Source organism: Typha angustifolia, chromosome 8, assembly GCF_048772165.1.
Source record: "Typha angustifolia cultivar Huaian chromosome 8, ASM4877216v1, whole genome shotgun sequence".
In the NCBI taxonomy this organism is placed as follows: domain Eukaryota; kingdom Viridiplantae; phylum Streptophyta; class Magnoliopsida; order Poales; family Typhaceae; genus Typha; species Typha angustifolia.
The window spans coordinates 12,537,044-12,550,625 of record NC_133246.1 but is presented as its reverse complement, the minus strand read 5'-3'; the positions used below and the strand labels follow the sequence as shown (position 1 = coordinate 12,550,625).

At 45.7% G+C, this 13,582-nt stretch overlaps 1 protein-coding gene across 1 annotated transcript; it reads left to right on the top strand.

Annotated features, from left to right (window-relative positions):
• The first annotated feature begins 140 nt into the window (after positions 1-140).
• LOC140766250 (BURP domain-containing protein 6-like) lies at positions 141-13,213 on the top strand. Its single transcript, XM_073105741.1, has 3 exons — positions 141-201; positions 554-668; positions 12,264-13,213. The coding sequence occupies exons 1-3, from the start codon at positions 175-177 to the stop codon at positions 12,935-12,937; spliced, it is 816 nt and encodes a 271-aa protein (XP_072961842.1). The 5' UTR covers positions 141-174; the 3' UTR covers positions 12,938-13,213.
• The last annotated feature ends 369 nt before the right edge of the window (positions 13,214-13,582 follow it).

The window sequence follows — 13,582 nt, the reverse complement described above, 5'->3', positions numbered from 1 at the left end:
GCCACGTTGTTTGTCTGTTGCAGTATTGCTTTCTCTCCCCCCATAATTTTTTCTCTGAGGTGATAACCTACCTCCCTCTGTCTTCTCCCTCACTGACCTCTATAAATTCCCACAGCCTTCCTGCCGTTGTATGCATAAGCTAAGGTTTCTTCTTTAGTTCCCTGCAAGTCACCCATGGCTCGCTTTCTTGTCATCCTTTTGGTGAGCAATTAGACATTCGAAAGTCCCTCAGACTCCTTTCAGAGGAACAAAATTTATCAAGAACTTCACCTTTTTCTTACTTACTTTCTTTCTTTTTTAAAAATATATATTGGCCTTGTTGGTGAAACTAGATAGCTAGCAAAAGATCATCTGCTGCTCTAGTTGCAGGAATTTGCTGCAGCATGGCCTGTGGTTTGCCAAACGGCAAGGACTAGAATTTATTAATCTCTTGATAAAAATGTAGCGTGCAAGAGTTACTAGTCTTGGCTTTTATTATTCTCGTTATATTTTTGGTTGCTTCTTATTTCAAGGAGTTTGATGTCTAACCTCCAATGGAAACACTTGATTTCAGCTTGCCGTCTCAGCAGTAGCAAGCCATGCTGCTGCTTCACCCGCCCAGGAGTTCTGGGACGAAGTCCTCCCTAACTCTCCTATGCCAAGTGCCATCCGCGACCTCCTTTACCCTGGTCTCTCTCTCTCTCTCTCTCTCTCTCTCTCTCTCTCTCTCTCTCTCTCTCTCTCTCTCTCTCTCTCTCTCTCTCTATCTCGCTCCCTTTCTGTGTGTGTGTGTGTGTGTGTGTATATTAAACTTCTTGCAGAATTATTATTATTATTATTTTTCTCAAAATTTATTGGAGGAACGGTTGAATTTCCAAACCATTGGGAGAAATAGATGTATGTGTGCTTAGCGTGCCTAGGAAATGCTATCACCATTAGCGATTCACTTTTTTCGATTTTGCTCGCCGGTGTTCTTCAGTAATCTCGGTTATGTGGAGTTCTTCGGTACTCTAGGTGGTTTTCTCTGGTTGTAGCAACATACAGAAAAAACGGTGATGAGATTAGTGATTATTTAAGCGGCAACTAGTAAAATGTTTGAAAGTTAAACCACCATATATATATATATATATATATATATATATATATATATATCTGATACATTGAAAATGTAGACCTGCTTTCTATTAGATAACTGAGTTTGATCCAAAACTAGACAGCTGTAACACCCGTTAAAAAAAAAAAAAAAAAAAAAAAAAAAAAAAAATTTGGCGCACGCGCGTACCGCAGCGCACGCGCCAAGCGCGTGCGCTGACTCCTTCTTCCCCTTCCCCCACCTCTCGCAGTTAGTTGCGAGAGGTGGGAGAGAAGATCGCCGGAGTGGAGTAACTCCACTCCGATTCTCTCTCCCCTCTCCTCTATTTAACCCCCTTCTCCCCTAGGGTTCTCTTCTTTTGCGGAATCTCCCCATCTTCATTATTTCTCTACTCTCTTTTCCTCTTCCGAGCCGCCGAGGTCTTCGTCACGGGCAACGAGCCACCGGAACGCCGGCAACCGACCAAAACCCTCCCTCTTCGATCGCCAGGTCAGCCTTCAGCCCCTAGTTAGTTTAATTCAAAAATAGTTTAGTAAGCATGCGTATTTAGGATTTTATTTTAGTTTACCTTCGCCGGGAAATTCGCCGGCCGGCGACCTCGGGTCGACAAACCACCGGTTCGGGAAGCTTCCCGGTCTCTTCCCCTAGCTGTAGGTACCCAAATTGGGTACCCACGGGGCGCGTGGGAGGCGATGCCATGTCGCCTCCCACCGTCGGAATCCCTTGGCACTAGCGGCCACCACCGGTGGTGGTGGCCTCGCTCTTCGTTCTCGGCTGATCCACCTCTTCACTTACAAGGGTTGGGTATCCGAGGATCGGGCTTCGAGCCCATCTCGCACTAGGTTGAGAACCCCATGGCCGCCGGCCATGAAGTCCTTCAACTCACACCTCCGGCCGCACTAGCCGGAGGTTCTTTCCTCTTCTGCGCCCAAGCCGACACAGTCGACTTGGGGGTGATGCTGCTAGAGCCGGGGGAGGGGGTCTGCCGGCGACAGGGAACGCCGGCAGCATGACCCCTCTCCTCTGTTTTCTCCTTCACGGTTGTGGAGATGAGGAGAGGGTGGGGGGTTGGGTCCCCCACCGTTCTCTCTCTCTCTTTCTCTTGGACTGTGGCATGGGCTGCGTTGCAGCCCAAGCCCACAGTCCCTTATGACTTTCATAAGGGTCTCGGTGGGCTGGGCTCTCGAGCCCAATCCACCACCTTCCCTTAGCTTCTGGTAGGCTGCGGAGGGCCCCGCAGCCCACCTCTTTTTTTTGTTGTCGGACTGGGCTCTGGAGCCCAGTCCACCAACTCCCCCTGCCTGGCTGGGCTCTGGAGCCCAGCCCATTACTTCTGGTCCAGTGGGCTGCAGGTGGGTCTGCAGCCCACTCTCTCCCTCTCACCCTCACTTAAATTGCTGGGCCTTGGGCTCAGCCCAACCTTTAACATTTTTCTTTAACCCTAGTCTAATTAATTTTGAGTCTGTTATTTTCTTAAATTCTGATAGCTGCACAATTTGTAATTATTATAATTTCTCAATCATGTCATTAAGGAAATTAGTGATTTTCGCAAGATCAAAATAATATTGAATATTAAGTCTTCTCTATTATCTTCACATTTACAATGTGAACCGCTCTAATGACCATTATTATAGTAATTAGGACAAATAATATCTCGGACCTAGAAAATCAAATTTAATATACATAACAACACGATTAGTTATAAGTCCATTAACTTTATGTTTATTTATAAATTATTAGATTCAGCATTGTGCGGGAAGGATCTTGAAATTCAGGAAGAGCCGACTGATTAGGAAAGTAAGACAAATTCCAGAGATACCCCAGGCGAGTAGAATTTTATAATAGTCTTTGAAAATGCATGCTTATATCATATCTTACCTGTGATAGTTAAATGTCGTTTTCTTATGAAACTTATATGACGTCACATATTTGCATTTAATTACTTGTCAGTTTCTACCTGTATTATTTATCACTTAATGCACATGTATGATAGACGCTATGATTGTTTATAATATCTGCTATTGTGATGATCATGTTAAATAAATAATAGAAGTCATGGCACCACGTGCACATATCACAATTAGTCAAGTCCCAGTTAGGCAGTGCCCTTTTACCTACTCAACCCGGGGTTAGGGGTAGAGTGTATATTATATAGTATCATATTAGCGGCCTACACCTGAGGTCGATAGCAGGTGGAGCATTCAGGTGATTACACTGCCATAGTTGGAGACTTGACTAGTATGATATTAGAAAAGATGATTGAGAGGAAGGGATTGTAGTTCTAGCGGTACCCGAGGACGCAGGGTCAGGGCGTCTATTGAGCTGTGTGCTCTTACTAGCCGTAGGTGATGATTTCGCTCTGTGCGATAATTACTAGAACGGTGTTGATGGGCCTACGACTGGGGTCCTTAGTCTGATGGCCACAGACAACCGGTCATATGCAGCGTCGCCAGGCATGTATGGGCGATAATACCGCTAGTTGACTAGTCCCCCTCGATTTTATGATGCTATGCGAGATATGATATTGTGACTAGACTCCTGTGTGGATTTCTATGTAAAATAAGCTGTAATGATGAAAGCTATTAAAAGTCATAATGTACATTTTCCCTGACAAGTTATGAGTTGCATTTTTAATTATCATGTATTATTCTTAGATTATTATTAGACTTTACTTGCTGGGCCCTGTGCTCACCGCCATTTTTGGTGGAAATATTTCAGAGATGATTATAGAGGATGCGGACATCGAGGAGTAGCAGATTCATTCCTTATTTTTAGCATTGTTTATTCTATTATTTCAGTTGGACTTAACCCCTGCGAGGGTATTTATGTTTTAGCAAATTTGTGATGGACTTGTATTCCTAGAGGCTTGTTGAGGCCTGTGATATTATAATTCAAGATTATTTGTTGGATTATTATGGTATTTCTTGACTTATTCAGATACTTGGTGAGATTAATTCACTGACCGATCACGTGGGAATCACGTGGACATGCTCCATGTGAAGAACACGTGAATTTTGGAAGTGGGTGTTTCAACTTGGTATCAGAGCCAGGTTTACCATAATCCGGCAAGTTCTCTAGGGTATAGTCCACATATTGATTTAGGGAGTTTAAAGACCATGATAGTTGGACATAAGAATGTTAGAGACATGTAGGTGTAATTTTGAAAATTTTAAATAAATTATCTTGAACTTAACAGGAATGCCGCCTAAACGCACTAGATCGATCCGTGCAACTGTTTCTGAGGGAGCTTCTGCTCCAGTTGATGAGCCGACCGTTGATGCTTCAGCCAGCAGCGTAGAGGCCCTCGGGCGTTTGGTCAGACAGCAGGAGAGGTTCATTGAGGAACTAATTCGCGAACGCACGATGGCGGCCAGGACAAACCCGTTGAGTGGATCGTCTGAGCATCTCTCTATAGCCGATCAAGCTGGAGGGGGGTCCTCGTGGCCACTAAACCGGTTTATGCAGCTAAATCCTCCGGTGTTTAGTGGCACGACTGATCCCATGGAGGCGAACCGGTGGCTTATGGACGTGAAGAAGATCCTGACTGCTTTCAGATGTCCAGAGGATCAGCAGGTGACCTTCGCCACTTTTCTTCTTCGTGGGGAAGCGGAAGAGTGGTGGAAGGCCACTGAGCGCTTGATGCCAGATCGGCCTATGGGAGAGTACATCACATGGAAGGCGTTCACTGATGCCTTCGACCAGAAATACTTTCCAGCATCCCTCCGAGTTGAGCTGACACGGGAGTTTACCCAGTTAAAACAGGGGAATATGACTGTAGCTCAGTACGAGGAAAGGTTTAATACCTTGTCCCGCTTTTGCCCTAGAGTTGTACCAGATGATGCTGCCAGAGCTGAGCAATTCAAGATGGGGTTACGGATTGAGGTTCGTAAACAGGTGAACATGGCAAGGAACCTGACTTATGCGGAGCTAGTAGAGAACGCAGGGATAGCCGAGAGAGATCTACTGGAGGAGTATTCTCAGCGACAGGAGCGAGTGGCCAGACGTCCGGGTCGCTTGGATGGACATCCGCGAGGAGGTGGTTCGAGTTGGAGTGGACCCTCTGGATCTTATCGACCGAGGTTTCACCCCTATGCTGGTGGTGCCAGTTCTGGTGCAGCTCCGAGCAGATCCGGCTCACAGAGTTCGGGTGGACCTAGTAAGGCATCACCTTCTGTCAGCACCGGGAGGCCAGCAGCGATTTCAGGCAGCACTAGTAGCGGAGGATCTACTCGACGGCCTACCTTGGAGGAAAGAACTTGCTATTCATGTGGTCGAAAAGGACATCTATCTCGGGATTGTCCTGGTACTCAGGAGGTGACCTGTCATCATTGTGGACAGGCTGGACATATTCGACCCCGTTGTCCTCTGTTAGCTGGTGGGTCGGTCACTACCACTACGCCAGCTATTTCTGGAGCCTCAGGAGCTAGTACTGCTGCGAGTAGAGGACGTGGCGGGGTGCGATCCAGGACCTCTAACAGGGGTAGAGGCGGACGTACTGGACGAGTATTTGCCATGACGGAGCAGGATGCGGAGGCATCTAATGATGTGGCGACAGGTAACAATTAAAATATACTTCTTCTTCTTTTTTTTATTTTTATTTAGAATTTAGAATTTCTGTTTAAATAGAAGTTCAATTATTCCTTAATCCTTCTATTAATAGGAAATGATGTCATAATTATAGAAGAAGTTTTGTTTATAACTATTTATATAATGGCAGGCACTATGACATTATTTTCTCATACTGCTAAGATTTTATTCGATCCTGGGGCTACACATTCTTTCATTTCTACCTCATTTCTGAGATATGCTGATATGACCCCAGAGCCTCTTGATGAACCTCTGTTCATAGCTACCCCGATGGGTGATTCTTTGGAAATTCGTCAAATTTATAGTCCTTGCATTTTGACTTTTGGCGAATGGGAATTTAGGGCAGATCTTTTACCCCTTGAGATGCATGATTTTGACTTGATTTTGGGTATGGATTGGTTAGCCGCTTATCATGCCAGCATTAACTGCTACAGCAAGGAAGTTATTCTGCAGCTTAATGATGGCATGGAGTGTCGATTATTCAAGAATCGACAGGTGGACCACCCGCAGTTAGTGGCGATCATGTCTGATGAGTCTAGTGGGGCTCAAGCTTTAACTAACTTACTGGTGGTTCGGGAGTTTCCGGATGTTTTTCCTGAGGACATTCGAGGGCTTCCACCAAATAGGGGAGTTGAGTTTACCATTGATCTGATTCCGGGAGCAGGACCAGTCTCCAAGGCTCCTTATCGCATGGCTCCAAAAGAAATGGAGGAACTTAGAGGACAAATTGATGATTTGCTGGATCGGGGATTTATCAGGCCTAGTACATCACCTTGGGGAGCTCCAGTTCTCTTTGTTAAGAAGAAAGATGGCACTCTTCGTCTTTGCATTGATTATCGGCAACTGAACCAGCTAACTGTGAAGAATAAATATCCCCTACCTCGTATTGAGGACCTTTTTGATCAGTTGCGTGGAGCTCGAGTCTTTTCGAAGATTGATCTGAGGTCTGGATACCATCAGCTGAGGATTAGAGAAGCGGATGTCCCCAAAACCGCTTTTCGCACTCGCTATGGTTTGTATGAATTCTTGGTTATGCCTTTCGGGCTAACTAATGCTCCAGCTGTTTTCATGGACCTAATGAACCGAGTCTTTCGCCCTTTCCTAGATCGGTTTGTCGTGGTCTTCATTGATGATATTTTGATATATTCAGCCTCAGAGCAGGAGCATGAAGAGCATCTTCGAGTAGTACTAGAGACTCTGAGGAAAGAAAGATTTTTTGCCAAACTCTCAAAATGTGAATTCTGGTTGAACGAGGTGGTGTTCCTAGGGCATGTGGTGTCAGGGGAAGGCATCCGAGTTGATCAATCCAAGATCACAGCAGTCTTGGGGTGGAAGCAGCCAAGCTCTGTGGCAGAGGTGCGCAGTTTTCTTGGGTTAGCTGGATATTATCGACGCTTTGTGGAAGGATTTTCAAAAATCTCAAGTCCTCTTACCAAGCTGACCCGGAAGAACCAGCGTTTTGTGTGGTCGGGTGATTGTGAAGAGAGCTTCCAGGAGCTGAAGAGAAGGCTTACTTCGGCACCTATTCTCATAGTGCCTCGTAGTGGGGTAGGATATCAGGTCTATGTGATGCGTCACACATGGGCCTGGGCTGCGTGTTGATGCAGGAAGGCAGAGTTGTCGCTTATGCCTCGCGGCAACTCAAGAATTATGAGCGTAATTATCCCACCCATGACCTAGAGCTGGCAGCGGTGGTCTTTGCATTAAAAATTTGGAGGCACTATCTGTATGGGGAAAAGTGCGAGATTTTCACTGATCACAAAAGCTTGAAGTACCTTTTCACCCAAAAGGAACTGAATTTAAGGCAGCGCAGATGGATTGAATTGGTAAATGATTATGACTGTACTATTAGCTATCATCCAGGAAAGGCAAATGTGGTAGCTGATGCCCTGAGCCGGAAGTCTACAGGCAACTTGGCATATTTGATCACTCAGCAGGTGGACATCTTAAAGGATCTACAGAGGATTGATATCCCTATCATTTCTAGCAGAGCGAGCTCAGGACTTTTTGCTCATTTGGTGGTGAGACCGACTCTAGCTGAGAGGATCCGAATTGCACAGGCGGAGGATCCTCACTTTCTACAAATATTTCAGCAAGTCCAAGGGTCGGGTAAAGGAGGTTTTCGTATTGATGATTCAGGAGCCTTGAGGTTTGGAGATAGATTTTGCGTACCAGATGTGGGTGAACTTCGAAAGGAAATCTTGGAGGAAGCTCATCAGACTTCTTACAACATTCACCCTGGGGAGACGAAGATGTATCATGATGTTCGCAGGTCTTTTTGGTGGCCAGGACTGAAGAGGAACATAGCAGAATTCGTATCCCGATGCCTGACATGCCAGCAGGTAAAGATTGAGCACCAAAGACCTGCCGGGACTCTCAGACCTCTACCCATTCCCGAGTGGAAATGGGAGCATATTACTATGGATTTTGTGGTTGGATTGCCGAAGACTATAAAGAAGAAAGATTCCATATGGGTAATTGTTGATCGGTTGACCAAGTCTGCTCATTTTCTTCCAGTTAACACCACAGATTCCATGGAGCAACGGGCTACCTTATTTCGAGATGAGATCTTTGCTCGCCACGGGGCTCCTGTATCCATCACCTCTGATCGGGACCCTAGATTTACATCTAGATTGTGGCAGCAATTTGCTAAATCTCTGGGTACCAAATTGCAATTCAGCACGGCTTATCATCCTCAGACCGACGGCCAGTCAGAGCGGACGATCCAGACATTGGAGGACATGTTACGTGCTTCAGTTGCTGATTTTGGACTTAGCTGGGATAGACATCTTCCTTTGGTTGAATTTGCCTATAATAATAGTTACCACTCCAGCATCGGGATGCCCCCTTATGAGGCTTTATATGGTCGAAAATGCCGGACACCTATCAGCTGGGATGAAGTGGGGGAGCGGAAGATAGAGAACTCAGAGTTGATCCAGGAAACCATTGACAAGGTCCGAAAGGTACGTGAACACTTGCGGACAGCCCAGAGTCGACAAAAGAGCTATGCTGATCGTCGGCGTCGAGTTCTAGAATTTCAGGTTGGAGATAGAGTTTTTCTCAAGGTTTCACCTTGGAAAGGAGTTGTCCGATTTGGAAGGAAGGGCAAATTGAGCCCTCGATACATTGGACCTTATGAGATACTGGAACGGATAGGGTCAGTTGCTTATCGTGTGGATCTACCTTCAGAGTTGTCTCAAATCCATAATGTCTTCCATGTGTCAGTATTGAAGAAATATTTACACGATCCCTCCCATGTGTTGAAAGAGGAACATATTCAGCTAAAGAAGGATCTGTCTTATGAGGAGAAACCTATACGGATCGTTGATAGATGCGTGAAGGTTCTTCGGAGAAGGAAGGTACCGCTGGTCAAAGTTCTTTGGCGAAATCATGGAGTAGAGGAAGCTACTTGGGAGCTTGAGGAGGAGATCCAGTCCACTTATCCTCACTTACTAGATAACTCCGGTACGTAATTTCGAGGACGAAATTTTTATTTTGTTGGGAGTAATTGTAACACCCGTAAAAAAAAAAAAAAAAAAAAAAAAAAAAAAAAAAAATTTGGCGCACGCGCGTACCGCAGCGCACGCGCCAAGCGCGTGCGCTGACTCCTTCTTCCCCTTCCCCCACCTCTCGCAGTTAGTTGCGAGAGGTGGGAGAGAAGATCGCCGGAGTGGAGTAACTCCACTCCGATTCTCTCTCCCCTCTCCTCTATTTAACCCCCTTCTCCCCTAGGGTTCTCTTCTTTTGCGGAATCTCCCCATCTTCATTATTTCTCTACTCTCTTTTCCTCTTCCGAGCCGCCGAGGTCTTCGTCACGGGCAACGAGCCACCGGAACGCCGGCAACCGACCAAAACCCTCCCTCTTCGATCGCCAGGTCAGCCTTCAGCCCCTAGTTAGTTTAATTCAAAAATAGTTTAGTAAGCATGCGTATTTAGGATTTTATTTTAGTTTACCTTCGCCGGGAAATTCGCCGGCCGGCGACCTCGGGTCGACAAACCACCGGTTCGGGAAGCTTCCCGGTCTCTTCCCCTAGCTGTAGGTACCCAAATTGGGTACCCACGGGGCGCGTGGGAGGCGATGCCATGTCGCCTCCCACCGTCGGAATCCCTTGGCACTAGCGGCCACCACCGGTGGTGGTGGCCTCGCTCTTCGTTCTCGGCTGATCCACCTCTTCACTTACAAGGGTTGGGTATCCGAGGATCGGGCTTCGAGCCCATCTCGCACTAGGTTGAGAACCCCATGGCCGCCGGCCATGAAGTCCTTCAACTCACACCTCCGGCCGCACTAGCCGGAGGTTCTTTCCTCTTCTGCGCCCAAGCCGACACAGTCGACTTGGGGGTGATGCTGCTAGAGCCGGGGGAGGGGGTCTGCCGGCGACAGGGAACGCCGGCAGCATGACCCCTCTCCTCTGTTTTCTCCTTCACGGTTGTGGAGATGAGGAGAGGGTGGGGGGTTGGGTCCCCCACCGTTCTCTCTCTCTCTTTCTCTTGGACTGTGGCATGGGCTGCGTTGCAGCCCAAGCCCACAGTCCCTTATGACTTTCATAAGGGTCTCGGTGGGCTGGGCTCTCGAGCCCAGTCCACCACCTTCCCTTAGCTTCTGGTAGGCTGCGGAGGGCCCCGCAGCCCACCTCTTTTTTTTGTTGTCGGACTGGGCTCTGGAGCCCAGTCCACCAACTCCCCCTGCCTGGCTGGGCTCTGGAGCCCAGCCCATTACTTCTGGTCCAGTGGGCTGCAGGTGGGTCTGCAGCCCACTCTCTCCCTCTCACCCTCACTTAAATTGCTGGGCCTTGGGCTCAGCCCAACCTTTAACATTTTTCTTTAACCCTAGTCTAATTAATTTTGAGTCTGTTATTTTCTTAAATTCTGATAGCTGCACAATTTGTAATTATTATAATTTCTCAATCATGTCATTAAGGAAATTAGTGATTTTCGCAAGATCAAAATAATATTGAATATTAAGTCTTCTCTATTATCTTCACATTTACAATGTGAACCGCTCTAATGACCATTATTATAGTAATTAGGACAAATAATATCTCGGACCTAGAAAATCAAATTTAATATACATAACAACACGATTAGTTATAAGTCCATTAACTTTATGTTTATTTATAAATTATTAGATTCAGCATTGTGCGGGAAGGATCTTGAAATTCAGGAAGAGCCGACTGATTAGGAAAGTAAGACAAATTCCAGAGATACACCAGGCGAGTAGAATTTTATAATAGTCTTTGAAAATGCATGCTTATATCATATCTTACCTGTGATAGTTAAATGTCGTTTTCTTATGAAACTTATATGACGTCACATATTTGCATTTAATTACTTGTCAGTTTCTACCTGTATTATTTATCACTTAATGCACATGTATGATAGACGCTATGATTGTTTATAATATCTGCTATTGTGATGATCATGTTAAATAAATAATAGAAGTCATGGCACCACGTGCACATATCACAATTAGTCAAGTCCCAGTTAGGCAGTGCCCTTTTACCTACTCAACCCGGGGTTAGGGGTAGAGTGTATATTATATAGTATCATATTAGCGGCCTACACCTGAGGTCGATAGCAGGTGGAGCATTCAGGTGATTACACTGCCATAGTTGGAGACTTGACTAGTATGATATTAGAAAAGATGATTGAGAGGAAGGGATTGTAGTTCTAGCGGTACCCGAGGACGCAGGGTCAGGGCGTCTATTGAGCTGTGTGCTCTTACTAGCCGTAGGTGATGATTTCGCTCTGTGCGATAATTACTAGAACGGTGTTGATGGGCCTACGACTGGGGTCCTTAGTCTGATGGCCACAGACAACCGGTCATATGCAGCGTCGCCAGGCATGTATGGGCGATAATACCGCTAGTTGACTAGTCCCCCTCGATTTTATGATGCTATGCGAGATATGATATTGTGACTAGACTCCTGTGTGGATTTCTATGTAAAATAAGCTGTAATGATGAAAGCTATTAAAAGTCATAATGTACATTTTCCCTGACAAGTTATGAGTTGCATTTTTAATTATCATGTATTATTCTTAGATTATTATTAGACTTTACTTGCTGGGCCCTGTGCTCACCGCCATTTTTGGTGGAAATATTTCAGAGATGATTATAGAGGATGCGGACATCGAGGAGTAGCAGATTCATTCCTTATTTTTAGCATTGTTTATTCTATTATTTCAGTTGGACTTAACCCCTGCGAGGGTATTTATGTTTTAGCAAATTTGTGATGGACTTGTATTCCTAGAGGCTTGTTGAGGCCTGTGATATTATAATTCAAGATTATTTGTTGGATTATTATGGTATTTCTTGACTTATTCAGATACTTGGTGAGATTAATTCACTGACCGATCACGTGGGAATCACGTGGACATGCTCCATGTGAAGAACACGTGAATTTTAGAAGTGGGTGTTTCAACAGCAGTATTAAAAGCATCAGATGTTAGGCAAGAGACTTTAACACTTTCTACTAGTTTAATTATTTAAAGAAGATGGTAGTCGTGTAAATTACACGGTATGCATGCATTTTAAAAGTTTCACACACCATTATACGCCTATTTTATGCTTTGATATATAAATTAGCTTCTAGACTGCTAATTATAGGCAAGATGATCAAGTCGGCCAACGAAGACACAGTCGGCGGCGTCTTCTTCCTCGCGAAGAACTTGCACCCCGGCTCCAAGATGACGCTGCACTTAACCCGAACGACTTCCTCCGCCACCCTCCTCCCTCGCCGCGTCTCCGACTCCATCCCCTTCTCCTCCACCCAGCTCCCAACCATCCTCTCCCGCCTCTCCGTCGAGCCCAACTCCGCCAAGGCTGAGGCCATCAAGAAAACCCTCTCGGAGTGCGAGGAACCTGCCTTCGCCGGCGAGACCAAGCTCTGCGCCACCTCTCTCGAGTCCATGGTGGAGTTCGCCATGTCCAGCCTCAAGACACGCAGCATCCAAGCCATGTCCACTAAGGTCAGCAAAGAGGGCACACCGAAGCAGGAGTACACCATACTTAGCCTGCGGAAGATGCCGGCCTCGGAGCTCGTGGCGTGCCACGGCGCGAGCTACGCGTACGCCGTGTTCCACTGCCACACGACGAGCGCGTCGGCGTACACGGCGTCGATGGTGGGGATGGACGGTTCGAAGGTGGAGGCTTTGGCGGCGTGCCACACAGACAAGGCGGCCGGCGTCGAGGAGGCGTTCAAGAAGTTCGGCGTCGAGCCCGGGACCGTGCCGGTCTGCCACTTCCTGCCTCAGGATGACCTCCTCTGGGCTCGGAACTAATTGGATTTGGATGCCATGTACGTGGCGTTCATCCTTGGAGCAATAGCTGGAAGTGGCCATCTCACCATATCTATTGCTAGAATCTGTTGTCTGTGTGATATCTACGCTTTTGTCTTTTTTCGTTGGTTGTGGTCGTAAGGGATGTGTTGTAGCCTTATAAGGCCTGTCAGATGTTTGTGTTTCCTTCCTGTCATATTAATAAGGGAACATGCTAGTATGCACCGCAAGGCCAATCTAATTAAATAATAACTTATCTTGTTATGATATATTATTTCATATTCTTTGTCATCTTATTCTATATAATTTTTAATAAAATATTAAATAATAATTCATAATTATTAATTACATATCATCTCAGCTACGGTTAAAATTCTTTATTTCTTTCTTTCACCACTATCTATTCTCTTAAGTACCAGCCATCTCAACTACAGTTAAGATTTTCTCTCTCATTTACCTCTTCTTTTAAATATTAGTTATCTCACCTACAATTGAAATTCTATCTTTTTCTGGACTAGTAAGTTTTGCAAAAATAAAAAGGAATATTAAATTTGCACACTTTTTTCTTAGTGCGAGCTTATAATCTCACATTACTCCATAATGCGGAATTATAACCCACATTACTTTGTAGTCCCTCTCTATATCCTC